Consider the following 19693-nt stretch of genomic DNA (forward strand, 5'->3'; position numbering starts at 1 on the left):
GGGTGCTCTCTGGCTTTCTCCAGGAATGCCGTTATCTGCTCGTGAGTCTTCTCTCCCTCCTCTAATAAGTCATGAAGAAGAGCAGACACAACCATACGGAAGGCTCGCATAGCCTTGGGCCAGGCCTTCCCGTTGAAGATGGATTTCAGGCCTCCAAATGATGCACCGACTAGCTCCTCCACACCTGTTGAATTCATCAGTTGTCCAATTGAGCCGATGAATGACATGAGAGTGTGCATCATCCCAGGTCTGAGAACCACTGATGACCATCGCTGCAGATCACTCCACTTGATCAGGCAAGCGATCACGTACAGCTGCATGTCAAACGTGATATGACTGTGGCTCATGCCAAGCTGCCTCAGTGATGTGTCTAAGTAGGCAATGGTACTGAGCACTGTATCAGGGTGGGCAGGGGGCGAGTCAAGCAGTGGTCCAAAGACACTTATCGTCTTCAGCTTTGGAGCACTGTCATCACCATTGCGATCTTGCACAACATTGTAGGCTGCCCAGTCCAGGGAAAGAGGGGAAGAGTGGAGCTGCGAGAGCCAACCAGCATCCTTCTTCTGTGCTCTTGAAACACTCTGTTTGATGGCATCTTGGAAAGCATCAGTTCTTGGGACTTCTTTCAGAGCTGGTAGAGTCATCTTCTTGGGGCCTGTGTAATGTTCAATGACAAAACTGCTCTTATGAGCTATACTAAGTTTCCCAGCTTCAAGCTTCGTCAGACGGGGTAGTTTCAGCGACATGACCTTACCACCAGGTGTGGCTCCTCCGGGGAACAGGAGACCTGCTGGATTCTGCACAAACTGAGTGGCCATGGCATGAGTCGTACGGCGACCATTGAGTGTGAAGACCACAAGATCAAAATTATCACCCCAACTGTGGATAGGGCCGATGTGCCTCTCCAGGCCGACTGCGCGCAGGAACTTATCTGGGTCCTCAGAAGTATATTTGGCAGCTGACACTAACATTGAAACTGTAGCTCAACATGAGAGTAGGGGCACTAACCGCGCAAAAAAATGTTGGGTGAAAAAATATCCACGGCTTTTACATCCCTTTTATCACATGAAATTTTGATCGCAGGAAATTTTTATAAGAACACTCACGGAAAGCATATCTGTCTAAGTGTATTATGTCCAAATTTCATACAGATCCTTCAAATAGTTTGCTCACACGAAGCATTCAAACGGAGCAATAGAGCGAAACAGAAATTTCAGTGTCCCAGGCCTATGTTTGATAGGGTTAATGCTATTAATGCTAATTTTGCTAATTGCCCAACATATGCAAGTTAGCATCCGGCAGTTTCTAAGTGCTGGGGACCCATACTGTACATTTATAACTTAAAACGTTGGGGTACTCAACATTTCCGGGTTCACAAGAGGGCTCTATAGGCTTGGCAAGTAGACTAACATGCACGACATGACCAAAAGTATGTGGATACCCGAACATCACACATCTCATTCCAAAATCATGGGCATTAATACGGAGTTGGTCCCCTCTTTGCTGCTATAACAGCCTTCACTTTTCTGGGATGGCTTTCCACTAGATGTTTGAACATTGCTGCGGGGATTTGCTTCCATTCAGCCACAAGAGCAATAGTGAGGTCAGACACTGATTTTGGACAATAAGCCCTGGCTCGCAGTCGGCGTCCCAATTAATCCCATAGGGGTCCGATGGGGTTGAGGTCAGGGCTCTGTGCAGGACAGTCAAGTTCATCCACATCGGTTGAGACACCGATCTCAACAAACCATTTCTGTACGGACCTCACTTTGTGAAAAGGGGCATTGTTATGCTGAAACAGGAAAAGGCCTTCCCCAAACTGTTGCCACAAAGTTGGAAGCACACAATCGTCTAGAATGTCATTGTGTGCTGCAGCGTTAGGATTTGCCTTCACTGGAATTAAGTGGCCTAGCCCGAACCATGAAAAACAGCCCCAGACCATTATTCCTCCTTCACCAAACTTTACAGTTGGCACTATGAATTTGGGCAGCTGCGTTCTCCAGGCATCCGCCAAACCCAGATTCGTCCATCGAACTGCCAAATGGTGAAGCGTGATTCATCACTCCAGAGAACGCATTTCCACTGCTCAAGAGTCCAATGGTGGCGAGCTTTACACCACTCCAGCCGACGCTTGGCATTGCGCATGGTGATCTGTGTTGAGTGTTGCAACCGAGGACAGGCGATTTTTATGCGCTGCGTGTTTCAGCACTCAGCGGTCCCATTCTGTGAGCTTGTGTGGCCTACCACTTTGTGGCTGAGCTGTTGTTGCTCCTACACATTTCCACTTCACAATAACAGCACTTACAGTTGACCGAGGCAGCTCTAACAGGGCCGAAATTCGACTAACTGACTTGTTGGAAAGGTGGCATCCTATGACGGTGCCACATTGAAAGTCACTGAGCTCTTCAGTACAGCCCATTCTACTGCCAATGTTTGTCTATGGAGATTGCATGGCTGTGTGCTTGATTATATATACCTGTCGGCAATGGGTGTGGCTGAAACAGCCAAATCCACGAATTAGAAGGGGTATCCGCATACTTTTGGTCATGTAATGTATCATCTACCACCTGCACTCTATCTAATAAACTCAATATCTGAGAGACTAAGTGTTCACTGGATGATAATTTTTACTTTTTTCCTGTATACTTAGTCGAGACTCGTATGAGAGATAACACATAGAACATATCATAAAGGGAGCACGAGAAGAGTAGGGGGGGGGGGGGGGGAGGTGGAAGAGAGGAAAGTACAATAACAGTAGAGAACAGGAACATATGTGGAGGAGAGAGGGCTGGGGTGGGGTAGACAGGATAAACAAGATGGACACGACAGGGGATTTCAAGAAAAGAAAGAAAGAAAACAGGGGAATTTGAAAGAGGTGGGTTTGGGGTTGATTAACAGGGGTAGAAAAGATCAAGGTTTTGGATGGGGGAAGATAAGAGTGAACAGCTGTTTTAAAGACCTGGAGGGAGGAGTGGGATTGAAGGGTGTATGAGTTTGTTCCAGAGGCGGAAGAAAAGAGGAATGAAGTGGTGATGGTGAGCAGAGAGTCTTGATTTTGGCAGTTTCACCAGAAGGGGGTTACTGGTGGATCTTGTGCATCCTGCAGGAATATTTGGGGGACAGAGCACAGACAGAGCAGGGGGAGCAAGGCCAGAGAGGAGTCGGTAGAACATAGAAAGACCATCAACCTGCCTGCAGTGAGAGAGTGAAAGGCCCTCAGAATCAGCTTCATCGCATGAGGTACTAATGGTTCTAAAAGCCTTGGTTTCTACAGCGTGAAGCAGAGCTAGGTGTGAGACAGGAGCACCAGCCCAAAGGGGAGAGCAATACTCCATCAAGCTGCAGGTGAAACCTTTTTAAGTGGTGAGAAGCTCATTTGTGCCAAGTAAGGCACTTGAAGTAGTTTCAAAGACAGCAAATAACTATTTTAGGAGTTCAACCCGTCTCTCTTGGTTCCGACATTGGTCACAGGTGGACACATTGTGCTCTCTGCTCTTGGTTCAGACATTCGTAGCGAACAGTCGCAGCTCTCTTGGTCTTGGCTTTGATCGCAAGCAGACGCATTGCTCTCTCTCTCTCTCTCTCTTTGTCTCGTGCTGGGCTGAGTCATAGGCGGTTGCATTCGCGCGCTCTCTCGGTTTCTGTATGCAGGTGGAAGGAGGATGCATCCTTCTCTCTGATCCTGGTGGTGCTGGCTTCGTGGCAGTGGTGTTCCATGGCATGTATGCCTGAGAAACCTCGGCACTTTGTGGAGCGTGGGACGGCGGAGGAGAGAGCCTTGGATGCCTTGCGCGGGCGGCTTGTGGAACGCGACTTCGTGTCAAGGCGTGTTTCCCGCGCAAGGACTCGGGGACCCGTGCAGCAGCCGGTAGGGTTTGGGGACCGCTTGAGGAGACCACGGAGTAACAGGCAAACGCACCACACACACATTTTTACTCTCATTTATTTATCCCCGTGTCTGTTTCATGAGTCCGTGTGGAGACGTCTCAATTAGGACTTAGTTTTACAGTCATTTCTTTGTTCCCTGGCATTTTATTAAACCCAATGTTTGTTGAATTTTAATTTCTCTTCTGTCTTGTTTATTAATTGGAGGCATGGGTTCAAGGACGCCCAAGTGAAATCCGTGCAGGTAAGCCTAGTCACCCTCCACCCTCGCGCGTGCTGAAGAGATAACACTGCCATAGTGTGGGTACGCCTCAGAGTTAAAGCTCGATTGGTCATCCATCACTCAGGGGTGTTAATCCCGGCGGTGAACACGACAACATGTAAAAGCGATAATGAAGAAATTGGATTAATCTGTCTTGATCAGGAAAATGCTTTTGATAGGGTGCAACACAGGTATTTACTTAGAGCTCTGCAAAAGTTTGGTCTCAGAAATGGTTTTGTTGCTTACATTAAACTGTTATACAGTCAAGTTTATTCATTATTTAAAGTCAATAATGAACTGATCCCACCTGTAAAGGTTGAGAGGGGCATTCGTCAGGGCTGCCCTCTGTCTGGTATTGTATATGCCTCGAGTATTGAACCGCTATTAATGGTGCTTCGGAAATCTCTAAAAGGCCTAAAAGTGGAGGCAGAGCATGCAGTGAAAGTATCGGCCTATGCAGGTGATGTTTGTGTTTTGGTGAAAGATGCCAAAGACGTTGGTTTGGTTGAAAATAACTTGGAGCTATTTAACAAAGCGACGACAGCTGTCGTAAATTGAGGCAAAAGCCAGGCCTTGTGGATGGGTCAAGCGAGTGGACCCTTGCCTTCCCTTCCACTTGAGCTCAAATGGAGTTTTGAAGGTATTAAATACCTGGGAGCGTTTCTTGGTAATGAAAATGTGGAAAAGAAGAATTGGGAGAGGTTGGTGGATGCCCTTGAGCAAAGATTGACAAAGTGGAGAGGCTTGCTCGTTCAACTTCCTTATTAGGGATGCGTGTTGGTGCTCAATAATCTGGTAGATCTATGCTGTGGCATCGTTTCAAGGCAGTCCAACCCCCAGAAAGTCTGGTGAAAAACCTACAGAGGATGCTAATTGACTTCCTTTGTAGCGGCAAACACTGGGTTCTTCCTGGAGTGTTGAGTCTTCCCGTCGATAAAGAAGGCCAAGGCCTTGTGGACTTCATTAGTAAGATTATGGCCTTTTGTATGATGGCGATCAAGCGTCTGCTACATGGACCTTTGTATCTGGCTTGGAGGTTTCTGGCCAATTGGGCTACTCATGAGATGTTTTTTCTGATTGATGTCCAACACCTGGACCTCACACAACTACCGTCCTCTACTTTAGCATGCTGAATGCTTGGCAAGCGTTTAAAATAAGCCGCTGGAAAACATCGTACTCAAAATAAATGTTCTTGCGTGAACCCCTCTTTTACAACCCACTTTTCGAAAGTATTCCGAAGGACCGAAGTTTTGTTGAGAAAATTGTTGGGAATAACATCCGGAGAGTACATGATCGGCAGGAAATTGGATGAGTGTGGCTGTTCTGGCGGAAACTGTAAGCATCAGGTCAGCAAGACACGTCTCTCTTGTGCTATGTGGCGTTTTGAAAAGGTTCCGTTACAAGAACCTATTTGGGTACGAATTGCCCCCTGGGGAGGAAGTGTCCCATGTACCTGTGCCAGCTGCCCCTCCTTTTCCGGATCTTGTCCTTTCCCCAAATAATTGTACAACCCACTCGGTCTATAAAATCTCAACTACTCTCCTTTGGAAGGCCGCATGCTCATAATTATCACTGGATGAACGGCGGAACTTGTATCAGGTTTGCGTGAGTTTAGTGTGTGACATTCCTAAATTTAACAATAAGTGGGTCTGCTTGTTACAGGATGCATCTCCCTCTCAACCTTAATGGGATAGTTTTTTTAATCAAAGGCTTATACCCAAAAGAACTGGGGACCTTCAGTGGAGACGAGCTCAATGGATTTTACCTACATAATCATCTGCTACACGTTTTTTCTGAATTGATACCTGATGAATGTCCTTTTTGTGGTGCATCTGAAACTCTTTTCCATGCGTATGTCGAGTGTAGGCGTTTAATTTCCTTATTTCAATTACTGAAGTAACTTTTTAGAAATTTCTCACATGTTCTTTAGTATTTTTATTTTTGGTGTTAAATACTTGCCTTGCTTAAGAAAAGAAGCACCTTTGGGCAATTTTTTGTCGGCTCAGGCAAAGATGGTGATCTATGACTCGGAAAGTGAAACTCGAAGGCTCATTGAGCGGGATTGTAATTTGTTGGTACTTTTTAAGAATGTTGTGGTTACTAGGATTAAACTCGAGTTTAGTTTCTATAAACATCAGGGTGTTGGGTGTTGGGCGTGTTGGTGTTGGGCTAGCGGCTAGGGTGCCGGCTTAGGATCCTAGGATCCTGGGTTCGAATCCCGGTCAATCGCTGAATTAACGCCAGGGGGGTTGACTCAGCCTGTCATCCTTCCGAGGTCGGCAAATTGAGTACCAGTTCACTGGTAATTCCCTGTTTGTCGTTAAAGGCGGCAAAAAGGGTTGGCGTCAGGAAGGGCATCCGGCCGTAAAACATTGCTTCAAAAAGGGGACCGAAAAACAACAACAACCACAGTTCCCGAAAAAGGCCAACCCCCGCTTGCGGGGAAAAATGGCCTCTAAAGGTGGTTTTTTTTTTTTTTTAAACATCAGGGTAAGTTAACAGAATTTGAGCAAATTTGGGTGGTGAATTCTTTGTGTAGTGTGGTTGATGGGGATTTAGTGTTTGATTGGTAAAAATGGTCAATTTTCAGCTGTACTTGTCTTGGATTCTTCTCTGTCATTTGTTTTCATGCGTTTCTGGTGTTTTTTGGTGTGGTTTTGTACTTTTATAATAAAAGATGAAACAGTCAGTCTCCCTCTTCCGAAGACTTGTCTTGGTGGATTTGTTAGTGCTTTGACACTAAATTGTAGTTAGTATTGCAATGTTTTGTACAATATACTGTATTACTTTCAGAACACACACACATATGCATGCGCCCACGCACACGCACACACACAAACACACACACACTGCATGGCTCAGTGCACTGTGTGTGTTGGGTGGGTCAGCCTGCTACTGCGCAGCGGACCGTGGTGATACGTTGATCGAGACGCCGGGAGATTCCGGGGGAGATTCCCTGATGGCAGGCGTCAGCCCTGGCAATGAAGGTGGGTGTAAAGCGAGCGGAGTGTGGTGCTGTGTGGCGAATGCATGGTCCGGACAATTGGGCAAGCTGCACAGTGGGACCTGGGGCAGAGGGGCCTTCAGCAGAATGGGAGGTGGTGATGAAGACTGGGCATGGGGAAATGACAAAAAAAATCTTGTGTTGTGTTGATAAAAAGAAGAAAAATATTTCAAGCAAAGAGTCACCTGCCTCATATAGGGGAAACCCTATGTCTGTGCTCCATTCCGAGCAGCAGGAAAGTGCACTGTAAATAATGACTGCACCTTCTCAAGTGAGAAAAACATCACCCTGTGAAGAGAGATGATTATGCACAAAAGCAATGAGCTGTAAAAGTGCTAACTGTCTCACCAATATCAAAGCCAACACTCCAGAGAGGAACACTACAAACGGAAACCTGGAGTGTTGAGAAGTAGATTATCCTCCAATGATGTATTCCATACATGGGGCATGGGAAAGGTAAGGGTGAGCAGTTCAGGGATCAGCTGAAAAAAAACAACATTGGGCACTATGCTGGAGAGAGAGCCCTTGATAAAGCCCCAGCAATTGAAAACAAGACAAAAGAAAAATATAAAAAGAAATATCAAGCAATATACACCAACAACTGGGAGAACGACAAAAGAGTAGGAGAATACAAAAAAAAAATTGGACAGAGTAAGGATAGACAAAGAAGGTTCATTGGAATGGCTAAGAAGAGGTCAGATCAACTGGGACGGCGAACAAATCATAATAAATGCCCAAGATGAAGGACACTACAACAATGGATTTGAAAAGATGGCGGGACTGAGCCAGACGGACAAGTGTAGATTCTGCCAGAGAGAAACAGAAAGTACTAGTCACCTGCTCTAAAGATGCAAAAAACTCTTATGAGAACAACTTTACACACAACGGCACAACAAAGTAAGCAAAGTGATTAATTGGCATATCTGCAAACATTTTAACATCCCCGTTCCAAAAAAATAAGGGAAACACAAACTAAGGGCAATCATTGAAAATGAGGATCTCACGTACGACCTGATTGATTCCATTGAGCGTGAACATCAAAAACAAAGCATTGCGTCTGGACATTGTACTCAGGAACAAAAAGGAAAAGACAGCATTGATGATTGAGATACAGTACCCAGCGATTTTGGATGAAACAACGCAGAAATCAAGAAAATGACCAAATACCAGGACCTCAAAAATTAGGTCAAGAGATTCTGGAAATTGAAGAGCATCGGAATTGTACCAGTAATAATTGGAGCAACAGGAATGACAAAGAAGAACCTCACTGAGATTTTGAGGAATATCACCACAAATGTACTGCAATTGGAGACAGTCCGATGTTCAATGACAATGCTGAAAAAAAGCCCTTGGAACAAAACTCTGAGAACAACAAAAATTAAACAGCTTAGTCGATGAACCATGATCTCTTACCAAAGCGGAGGTGGATACTTTGAGTCCTGGGAGGACTCCGTTCCACCTCCTGAAATCTGCAAATGGAGATAGCAACCAACGAAACACACACACCACACACACGTAACACACACACACGTTAATGAAGAAAAAAGGAATATGGCAAATGTAAGCTGAAATACCTCTGGTGGCAATGAGGAATAATTTGCTGGAAGTCTCTCTTGGGATATTGGCAGCTTAAATTTGCCTGCTACAAGTCTGCCTTGCTTCAATAATGGTAGCCACTGAGGAAGGTGGGAAACAAACATGTCATTTTCATTTTCTGATAAAAGCAAAAAGGCAAACGAAGAAAAAGGACACTGCAGGAAAAAGGACATTTAGTTGAAACATGTATACAATGATATTTCAAATCAAATAATAAATGCAATGTATTTGAGTGAATAACCCCCATGAACTGTTATGCTATGGAGTGACATTGAGGATAAACTCTCAATGTGCATAAAATACTGCAATGGCTCAGCATCTCAAACACATACTCTTGCCTCACACTCTAGCCTTCTTGTGGCGGGGTTGTTCTCACTAGCGGGTGTAGAGGTGAAAGGCAAATCAATGGTGCCTTAAAATCAGTTGCTTTGGGCAGATAGGGCTTGGTAGGTAGCTCATCTAGAAGGAAACTCAGAATCCAAATCCACCTATTCCTTGCGGTTCAATTTTTGAAACCAATGGCTAAGGGATTAACGGGGTAAAGAAAGCAATCATTTTCAAAAGGAGGTAGCCTTTGCATTCATTAACCTGAGAGTCACTATTGGGTAAGGTGTGCTACCCCATTTTGCCTCCTGATTAGAGATACGTAAAGCCTTGGGGGCAGGTAGTGGATAGCCATGCAGGTATATTGCTAGTAGTGATGGCAGGCCTTGATGTTAGGCAGAGGATTCTCTTATGGAGAGCAATGGTTCGGATCACACGTCTATTATAGACACTAGACACTACGTCTATTATATCACACGTCTACTACGTCTATATAGAAGGCAATGGCAAACCACTGCCAAGAAAACAATGATCAGAAATCTAAGAAATAAAGCCATGGTGCCGGATGATGAGACCCCCAGGTTATAGAGCACCCAAATGACTACTGGGGAAGAGCAAAGTGTTTTGATGAGTAGGACTGACCGTTACGATGGGAATGGATCAAACCCGCCAGGAAATCCAATTGCTGAGGTCGCTACAACTGAAAGTCGAACACTGAACTTCTCAAACGTTCACAAAATTGGGACATGGAATGTAAGGTCAATGAATCAGGGAAAGTTAAATGTAATAATAGATAGCGAAGAAGGAAAGTGAAAAAGCTGGTCTTTATTAAAATAAAAAAAAAGACAAATCTTGTCAAATGAGAAGATCGACATGTTCAGATTGGGAGACGATCATGTGGAAATAGTGGAAAGTTTCATTTTTCTGGGTTCCAAGATTGAAGTGAGGGAAGAATGTGGAGGAGAAATCCATAGACAGTTAGTATTGGGGAGAAATGCAATGTCCAGATTGACAAAGACCTTTTTTTTTTTTCTTTCTTTTTTTTTTGAATACAAGATCGAGGCTCGTGAAAGAGCGAACATTAATCACACAGAAAGACAAACCGACACATAAAACATATAACATCGGGAGCGGTAGACAAGATGGGGAGAGAGGCGGAAGGACATGAACACAACATTTGAGAGCAGGAAAAAAGAGACATGGAGACATCGAGAGATCTGTGAGAGGGAGAGGGCTTTGGGGGGGGGGGGGCATGGGAAGGGGGGGCGGGGTGGGAGAGGTATAAAACATATGGACACTGCCAGGACTTCCAGGAAAGAAGTTGGAATTTCAAACAAGGTGGATCTGGGGTGAATTAGCGGGGGTAGAAAAGATCACGGTTTTGGATGGGGGAAGATAAGAGATGGTGGTGAACAGCTGTTTTAAAGACCTGGAGGGACGAGTGGGATTGAAGGGAGTGAGGGAGTTTGTTCCAGAGGCGGGAGAAAAGAGGAATGAAAGAGTGAAGGTGAGCAGAGAGCTGAGATTTCGGCAGTTTCACCATCAGAGGGTTGCTGGCAGATCTTGTGCGACCTGTAGGAATATTTGGGGGACAGAGCACAGAGAGAGCTGGGGGAGCAAGGCCGGAGAGGAGTCGGTAGAAGACAGAAAGACCACCTACCTGCCTCCGGTGAGTGAGTGAAAGGCCCTCAGAGATAGCTTCATCGCGGGAGATTCCAATAATTCTGAAAGCTTTGGTTTCAACAGCGTGAAGCCGAGCTAGGTGCGAGGCAGGAGCACCGGCCCATAGGGGAGAACAGTATTCCATTGAGCTGCGGATGAAAGCCTTGTATGTGGTGAGGAGCACAGGTGTGCCGAGGAAGGACTTCGCACGGCGGAGGATGCCCAGTCGGCGACTGGCTTTGGAGGCCAGCTTGGAAATGTGGTTTTCCCAAGAAAGATCATGGCAGATAGTAAGACCCAAAAGCTTTAGCGACAGAACTTCTTGGAGAGGATTGTTGAGAAAGTAGATGGGAGGGTTGTCCAGTCGATCTTTTCGGAGAGACATAGTAAGAGTGTGAGATTTGTCAGGATTGAAAGACATGTTCCACTTGTTTGACCAGTCTGTGATTTTGTCCAAGTCTTCAGAGAGTGAGGAGGCTGCAGACTGCCGATCTGAGGGAAGAGGAATGGAGCGGCAGAGAGTGGAGTCATCAGCAAAGAGATAGAGAGGATTTTCCAGAGAGTCGGCGAGATCATTGATAAGACCAGAAAAAGCACAGGGCCCAGAACACTGCCTTGAGGAACTCCAGCCTGAACAGGAAGGGGAGATGAGAGAAATCCATTCAGGGCCACACGTTGACTACGACCAGAGAGGAAGTCCGCAAGCCATGCATGGAGATTTCCATGGATACCATAGGAGGAGAGTTTGGTGAGCAGAGCTGGGTGCCAGACCGTATCGAAGGCACGTGATATGTCAAGGGAGACAGCTCTGATTTCCTGTTTGGCATTGAGGACCTCCATCCATTGTTGAGACAGCAGAAGCAGCATGTCCAGAGTAGAGTGACCTGGTCTGAAACCAAATTGATGATCAGAGATCAAGCCATTGGAGAAGAGGAAATATTTCATATCCGAAGCAATGATGGATTCCATGACTTTGCTGATAATTGGGAGCAGGCTGATTGGTCTGTAGTTGCAAGGATCTGTTTTTGCACCTTTTTTGTGTAAAGCCGTAATGTTTGCTGATTTCCAGGATGCTGGCAGATGACCTTGAGCAAAAGAGAGGGTGAAAAGAACAGAGAGAGGGTGAGATAGAGGGGCAGAGCAGGATTTTAGAACCCGTGGGCTGATGCCGTCTGGTCCAGTTGCAGAATCAGAGTCGAGGTTAGACAAAAACTCCTCCACCTTGTCAGGAGAGAAGGACACAGAGTCCAGGAGCAGTTGGGTTCGACTGGGAAAGGTGGGAACAGAGAGAGATGGGTTTGGGACACAAGATTTTGAGGCAAACACTGAGTTGAGGCATTCGGCTTTGTCACGTGCGATGTCAACTGTGTGGCCATTTGAGGTAAGGGAGGGGATGGAGGGGGAACAAACACCAGAAACGGATTTGACCAGACGCCACCAGGATTTGGAGGAAGGAGACAGGTTTGAGAGTTCATTCCTGAGTGTGGAGAGATAGTGCTTCCTGGCAATCCTGAGGGTAGACACACACTTGTTCTGAGCTTGGTGGAAGGAACTGAGATTGCCTTCAGTTGGATTAGCCTTCCAAGAGGCAAAGGCAAGTTGTTTCAGGGCAACTGCCTCACCACAAGATTCAGTGTACCATGGACGGGAGGAAGGGTAAGACAACTGAAGACGAGATGGGATAAATAAATCTGTGCATGAGAGAGAGCAGTTTGCTTTGGAAGAATTCCCGGGAAGAATTGATGTCAGAGGCAGTGGAGATGGGAGACCAATCCAGACGATTGATGGCTGCTTGAAGACCGTCCCAGTCGGCCTGAGTGAAATGCCAGACTCGTCGACGCTGAGGAGGCTCTCTGAGAATGGCCAGAGAGATGTCCACTTTGACAAGCACATGATCAGAAGAACCGATTGGAGCAGAAGAAGAGCAGCAGACATTAGCAGGGAAGTTTGTCATAACCAAGTCTAGAAGAGAAGATACTCCATTGGCTGAGATCCGGGTCGGGAAATTGACAGATTGTGTCAATCCCAGTGAGTCACAGAAGTCCTTTGCTGAGGTGCCATGACTGGTGAGAGAGGAACCCACACCCAACCAGCTGGCATGATGACAGTTGAAGTCACCACATATGAGGAAGAGAGAGTTGGGATGAGTGGATAGAAGTTGGTCCATGTTGTCAGACAGTGAAATGTAAATGGAGTCATCACTGTTTGGAGGAACACATATGAACAGAAGGTGGGAGCGGAGAGGAAGCCGTAGCCAGAGGTACTCCTGGGGGTGAGGAGGAGGGAGGGCAGTGCAAGGAGAGTGAGGAAGAGAGTTTTTGATAAAGATAGCCACCCCACCACCAGGACGAGGCTCAGGTCTATCATACCGGAGGAGGGAGTAACCAGGAAGAGATATTAAGGAATCAGAGACATCTTGAAGGAGGAAAGTCTCTGTTAAGCAGATCAAGTCTGGATTGTCAGAAGCAACCTGTATGGAGAGATCAGTCAGGTTTGAGCGAAGGCCCCGGATGTTTGAGGTCCATACCGTTAATGAAGAGAGAGGGGGAGCATCTGGTACAGGACAGGGGAGGGGAGGAGTAGGGTAAGATGAAGGATGAGAGGGGGAGGTAGGAAGAGCAGTTGATAGTGTGTCAGAGATTACAGAAGAGTTCCAAGAAAAGGAAGGATGAGGAGGATGAAAGGTTTGATGGTGAAGGGATGAGGCACAGTGAGGGGTTGTTTGAGGGGGGGGCAGAGGAAAGTAGAAGGCTGGGGAGGGGGTGGAGGTATGAGATAGAAGGGAGACGAAGTGGGGAGGAGGCAGCTTTGAGGAGGAGGGGGGAGGAGGGAGAATTGGAGAGGAATGGTATGGGGGGAGATTTGAATGGGAGGGGTTGGGGGGAGTTTTGAAGGGGAGGAGTGAGGGGGGAGTTTAGGAGGGGAGGGGTAAGGGGGGAGTTTAGGAGGGGAAGGGCAAGGAGGGAGTTCAGGAGTGGAGGGGCAAGGGGGGAGTTTAGGAGTGGAGGGGCAAGGGGGGAGTTTAGGAGTGTAGGTGCAAGGGGGGGGATTTGGAGGGGAGGGGCAAGAGGGGAGTTTCGAAAGTGGATGATTAATGAAAGACGAACATTGATAACAAATTGGGTTTGTTGTGATTTTCAAGTTAGCAATCCGATTCAGAACGATGGAGGAGGGATGGAATGAATGTGAATTTAGACCATGTAGTGAGGGAGACGTATAAGAGATTGAATTTCTTTTTTTGACGTGGAATGAGTTGGAGAGGAAATTGAGAAAAGCCTTTTAAATAGGAAGAAAAACAGCGTGTTGTAATATACCACTGAATAAAACACTGAAGGGGAAAGCTTATACATATTTAAATAACATTAAAACAGAACCGTAAACAATCTTATCTGCACAAAGTACCAACGGGGGGAGAGCCGAGAGGGACCACCACGAGTCACGTGGACAGGGCAAAAGGAGGATGGCAAGGAGATAATGGGGGCGGGGCGAACAGCACACCTGGACAGAAAGTACAGGATGAGACAAACAGCACACGTGGAGAAAGGAAAATAAATGTTTTTGGTTATTGTTTTTGTTTTTTTGTTTTTGGGGGTGGGGGTATTTTAAATAAATGTATTTAAAACGTTAGACAAAGAGTATTATGTTCGGGGTAGAAGGGAAAAAACTAAGAGCCAAGCAAAACACGATGTAGGGGAGTTAAGTAAACAAACACCGATGGGGGTACAAGGCCGCACTAGCAGAGCAGAACACGATTAATTAATTACGAGTTCCAGGAAATTCAAACCAAACGTAACTATAAACAAACAATAACGCATGGACGATAAAATAACGAGTTGAAATTTGACAAACACATGAATGAAAAAATAACCGCTTTGGATGCCCGGAGAGAACCAGGCCTCAAGGTCGGAAGCTTCAACAACTAGGCCGCGTGGCACGACAAAGATGTGACAAAACAACCAAGAGGAGGATGGTGAATGATCTGGTATTTACAGTTGCAATCTATGGATGCAAATCATGGGCAGCGACGAAGAAAGAAGGGAAGATTGACAGTTTTGAAATGGGGTGTTGGAGATTAATGTTAAAAATTCCATGGACTTCAAGCAGAACAAACAAATCGTGCTTGAATAAGATAGAGCACCCATGTATATTAGAAGCGCTGATGATAAAACAGAAACGGTCAAACTTGGGACACATCATGCGTGCAGAAACTAGTCTGGAGAAATCAACCATGCAGCGTGTGGTTGAGGGAAGAAGAGGAAGAGGCAGACCTTGTATGTGCTGGATCAATGGGGTAAAGGCTGCAAGCAAGCTGTCTCTGCCAGAGCTTCGGGAAGCAGTGCAGGATAGGGATGTTTGAAAAAATCTCATCATTAACGTCACCAGAAGTCAGACACAACTTGACAGAACTACATAACTATTTGAGTGAATATCAAGAGCTCATGATAAGTCGTTTGAAATTAGGAATCTTTTTTTGGGCCCAAGTGATTATCCTGATAGGATTATAAACCTGACAAGTCAGGAGACAACGATGGTTCACGAGCGAGCGGTATTCAATGACAAAGGACGGACTATAACCGAAACAGGCCCGGACAGGCCAGGCCTGGAAATGTCAAAACGAAGGTTACTGACCTTGAAATGAGATAGAAAATAATGTATAATCAGTTATGAGGTTAGTTAGCTACACAATACCGAAAATTCGGTTCGATTCCGACAACTTTGAAACTTTGACCTTTGTGACCTTCAAAGGTCAAAGATTCTGAAATTTGTTGGAAAACTTGTATTTCATGATGTATGTGATGATATAAGATCATGTACGACATTTCACTCTATCAGGAAGCGAACAATGTAATAAAACCATGAAAAATCGACTTTTCTAAATTTTGTGACCTTGTGACCTTGACCTTTCGGCGAAAATGAAAAATCGAGCTCCGTGGGGCTAGACACATGACATTGGCCGAACCAAATATCGAAACCCCTGTGAGATTCCACCAACTCCCTCGGAGAAGATGTAGCTTGAACTCGATTACCCCCTAAAAAGACATCTTTTTCGGGCGTCGCTCCGCCCACAATGGGCGCAATACGCCCACTCTAGGCAGGACATAACTAGATCATGATATCAACCTCGCACCCAAGTTTCATCAAGATCGGATGATATCATCAGGTAGTTATGCTGCGGACAGACAGACAGACAGACACACCGACAGACATACACCCATGACGAATATAGTGCTCACTCTGTTTGATAACTCGTGAACCAATAAATTACTGATCAATGCAGGAGCAAACAGCTATATAAAAAGTAAGGTCAAGAAAAGACAGATGCAGTGCGATTTACCGTGTAACCGATGGCAGTCTCGAGCGGTGAGTTCTGCTTTGGCTGACAGCTAATGTGGAAGAAACTAAAGAGGAGGTGATGACTGTCTGTCAAGTGAGCTGGAAGTTTCATCTTCATCTCGTCAAAAAAATCCGGGGACCTAGAAACAGCCCCACGCAGAAGGTACAGTGAACTCATTCGGCAGTGAACGACAGGCATCTTCTTTCATATTCCACTTTCATCTTCCACTCAATTTGCATACATACATCATAAGAAACACAAGCTCATAAAGAAAGTGATATTGGGAGATAACCTCAATAATCCCAATGTTTGCCATCTGAAACTTAATCCACATAAGTTGGAACTGCGTGCATCATTTTCAGCCATGGGGGCTGAAGGCAATGGGGCATGGGGGTTAGGAACAGATCAACTTAATGTAAATTAAAGTAGTACAACAATAGTTAGTATTTGTTTGATCACAAGCTGTTGATTTTAAATCCCTCCCCACTTCCGCCCCCCCTCCCCCATCTACATTTTAAACAATCTTCTTGAGGAATTTCAATAATTCAAACTTTTGGGTCTCACTATCTGCCATGATCTTTCCTGGGAAAACCACATTTCCAAGCTGGCCTCCAAAGCCAGTCGCCGACTGGGCATCCTCCGTCGTGCAAAGTCCTTCATTGGCACACCTGAGCTCCTATCTACCTACAAGGCTTTCATCCGCAGGTTGATGGAATACTGCTCTCTCCTCAGCCTAGCTATCCTGCCTCACATATGGCTCAGCTCGATGACATGAACACCAAGGCTTTCAAGATCATTGGAATCTCTCGTGATGAGAAATTAAGTCTATGAGCCTATCACTTTGCCATCGCCGACAGGTCAGTGTTCTCTCTGTCTTCTTCCACCTCATTTCTGGTCTTGAACCCTCTACCCTCTTCATGCTTTGTCCCTTTCTCCCTCCGCACTGCTGTTGTCATTTCCCCTGTCTCCCACTGTTCCCTTTGCTATGTTGTTTCCTGATCTGTTCTATGTCCTAGCTCTTCCAGGAGCCTTGACAAGTATATTTAAAAAAAAGTGTTGGAATCGTGGTTTATGTTGGTGGATATTTGCGGACAAACAGACAGACAGACAGGCATACGGACCCATATGGAATATCCTATCCTCTGGTGAGAGTAGGAACCAAGATGGAGAGAAAAGAGAACAGGGTAGTACAATGAAAACAAAAAGAAGAAGGCAAAAACTGAACAGAGCAAGGAAAACATGTAAATACAGGTGCTGGGACTGAACAAGGCAGTGGTCGACTGATTCCCCAGAAAGAGCGTGATCACTTGCCATCTGAGCCGTTTCTCGCACCACCAAATACCACAAAGCTTATCAGAAGCTCGCAAGCTCACCATGAAGCTCATTCACAATCACAGGACAAGAGAATCTGTCTGTGGGTGAATTAGTATGCATCTGACCTTGAACAGAGATCGTATCAAATGGCACGGGTACACTGTCTGGGTATTACAATATCACAACACCAGGGCAAACATTGAAAAAGCTCGCCAATAAAGCTGCTCCCATCTCAAGGCTGAATCAGCTGACGAGCCATAACAAGAGCAAATGCACTACAATTGACTTTCTTTGGGCTGTTCCGGATTAGTGTCTCAAAAGTTTTACCATCTGCAATTGTCTGAGCGATTGGCTGAAGTGATGATGCACAGGTAGTGTACTTGCCTTTGAGCTGCCTAATCTGGGTTTGACTCTCGACCCAACTATATACTGTCGGAGTGGTGCTTCACAGGCAGAATGTTACATCAGGGAGGGTGCTATTGGTGGGATGGGTATCGAGCTTGAGGACCAATAAACGAGAACTTGCTGGTGGATGTTAAATATCCCACATTGTCTTTCACTCTGAACAAGTTCCAAATTCTGACCCTAATGTCGTGGGGTACTGCATCAGTGGCCTCAACCAGATGAAACCAGCAGGCCAAATTGGAATAGAATCCCGGTCAAACGACGATGACAAACAATAGCTTCCCATTGAAAATGAATTTAATCAGACAGCTTCTCCACCTCGATCCCATCACCCTATCCTCTTAATCCCCCAACACCTCAGTTAAAATTCTCCTTTGACACGAATTTTTTTAAAAATGAATTCCTGGTAAATTGTGAATAGAATGTGTCACAATGCCTCGCCGCCAAACTCACTTATTGTGATAAGTGACTGCAGTGAAGGCCTCAGAAGTTAACTCTGGACAGCTGGACTTCCCAAAAATAACCTGCAATGAATGAGAAAAAAGATGAGGACTGCACCAAATCCTTCAATACCATGTTAATATCTCCCTTAAGCAGAGCAGATGCAGTCATGTGAAAAAGTAAGTACACCCCATGTAAAGTTTTGACTTTTTCAACATATTTCAACATACAGCTATTTGATGTTCATTTCAACAATATTGAAAGATAAAGGTGATATCATATAACAAATATCATGAAACATTTACATTTTGTAGTCCATTGTATAATTTAAATAAACATAAATGCAAATTTCGCATGTGGAAAAAGTAAGTACACCCTTACATTTATCAATACTTCAAATAACTAAAATTAGAATCAGGTGCACCAGCTCAGGTGCAAATGATCAGAACATCGTTAGAGAGGATCTTGGAGGAACCTGTCTTATTTAAACCTCAGATATTTAGTTTGGTTTGCTCTTTGTTGTTGAAGTGTGCGGCGTCACCATGCTTAGATCAAAAGAGCTCTCTGAGGCCTTCAGAAAGAAGGTTATAGATGCCTACGAGTCTGGGTAGGGATTTAAAAAGATCTCCAAACAATTTGAAATCAATCATTCGACTGTCATCTACAAGTGGAGAACATTCCAAACAACTGCCAACTTGTTCAGGCCAGGCCGCCCCAGCAAGTTCAGCCCGAGAGCAGACCGCAAGATGCTGAAAGAGGTCTCTAGGAACCACAGAATGTCATCACGGGACCTACAGGTAGCTCTTGCAACTGTTGATGTCAAAGTGCACGAGTCTACCATCAGAAAGAGGCTGCACAAATTTGATCTACATGGGAGGTGTGCCAGGAGGAAACCTTTGCTGTCCAGAAAGAACATCAGGGCAAGACTAAAGTTTGCCAATGAACACCCAGGCAAAAACCAGCACTTCTGGAACAATGTGCTCTGGACAGATGAGTCAAAGGTAGAGATATTTGGCCACAGTACCAGAAGACATGTTTGGCGAAAACCAAAGACAGCATTTGACCACAAGAACCTGATACCAACTGTAAAGCATGGTGGTGGAAATATTATGGTTTGGGGCAGCTTTGCTGCATCAGGGCCTGGGCAGCTCACCATCATAGAATCCACTATGAATTCTTCATTGTACCAGAGGGTGCTTGAGGATAATGTGAGGCCATCTGTCGGAAAGTTGAAGATCAACCGAAGGTGGACCTTGCAACATGACAATGACCCTAAACATACCAGTAAATCCACCAAGGAATGGCTGAAAAGAAAGAAATGGAGGGTTCTGGAATGGCCAAGTCAAAGCCCGGATCTAAATCCCATCGAGATGTTGTGGGGGGATTTGAAACGAGCTGTGCATGCAAGAAACCCCTCAAAGATCGCACAGCTGAAATAATTCTGCATGGAGGTTGGAGGAGTGCG

At 45.4% G+C, this 19693-nt stretch overlaps 1 protein-coding gene across 2 annotated transcripts in view; it reads right to left on the reverse strand.

Moving 5' to 3' along the window:
- Positions 1–19693, reverse strand: part of LOC137434950 (dedicator of cytokinesis protein 7) — a 264889-nt gene that overhangs the window by 108007 nt on the left and 137189 nt on the right. For both annotated transcript variants that reach the window (XM_078784918.1, XM_078784912.1), the window contains exons 17-19: positions 18241–18311; positions 16069–16207; positions 8726–8827 (exon numbers count right to left, since the gene is read on the reverse strand). In XM_078784918.1, the coding sequence (XP_078641044.1) occupies positions 8726–8827; positions 16069–16207; positions 18241–18311 (312 nt within the window). The remainder of the gene's footprint in view (positions 1–8725; positions 8828–16068; positions 16208–18240; positions 18312–19693) is intronic.

This window comes from Myxine glutinosa, chromosome 1 (assembly GCF_964187855.1).
Source record: "Myxine glutinosa chromosome 1, kmMyxGlut1.1, whole genome shotgun sequence".
Taxonomy (NCBI): domain Eukaryota; kingdom Metazoa; phylum Chordata; class Myxini; order Myxiniformes; family Myxinidae; genus Myxine; species Myxine glutinosa.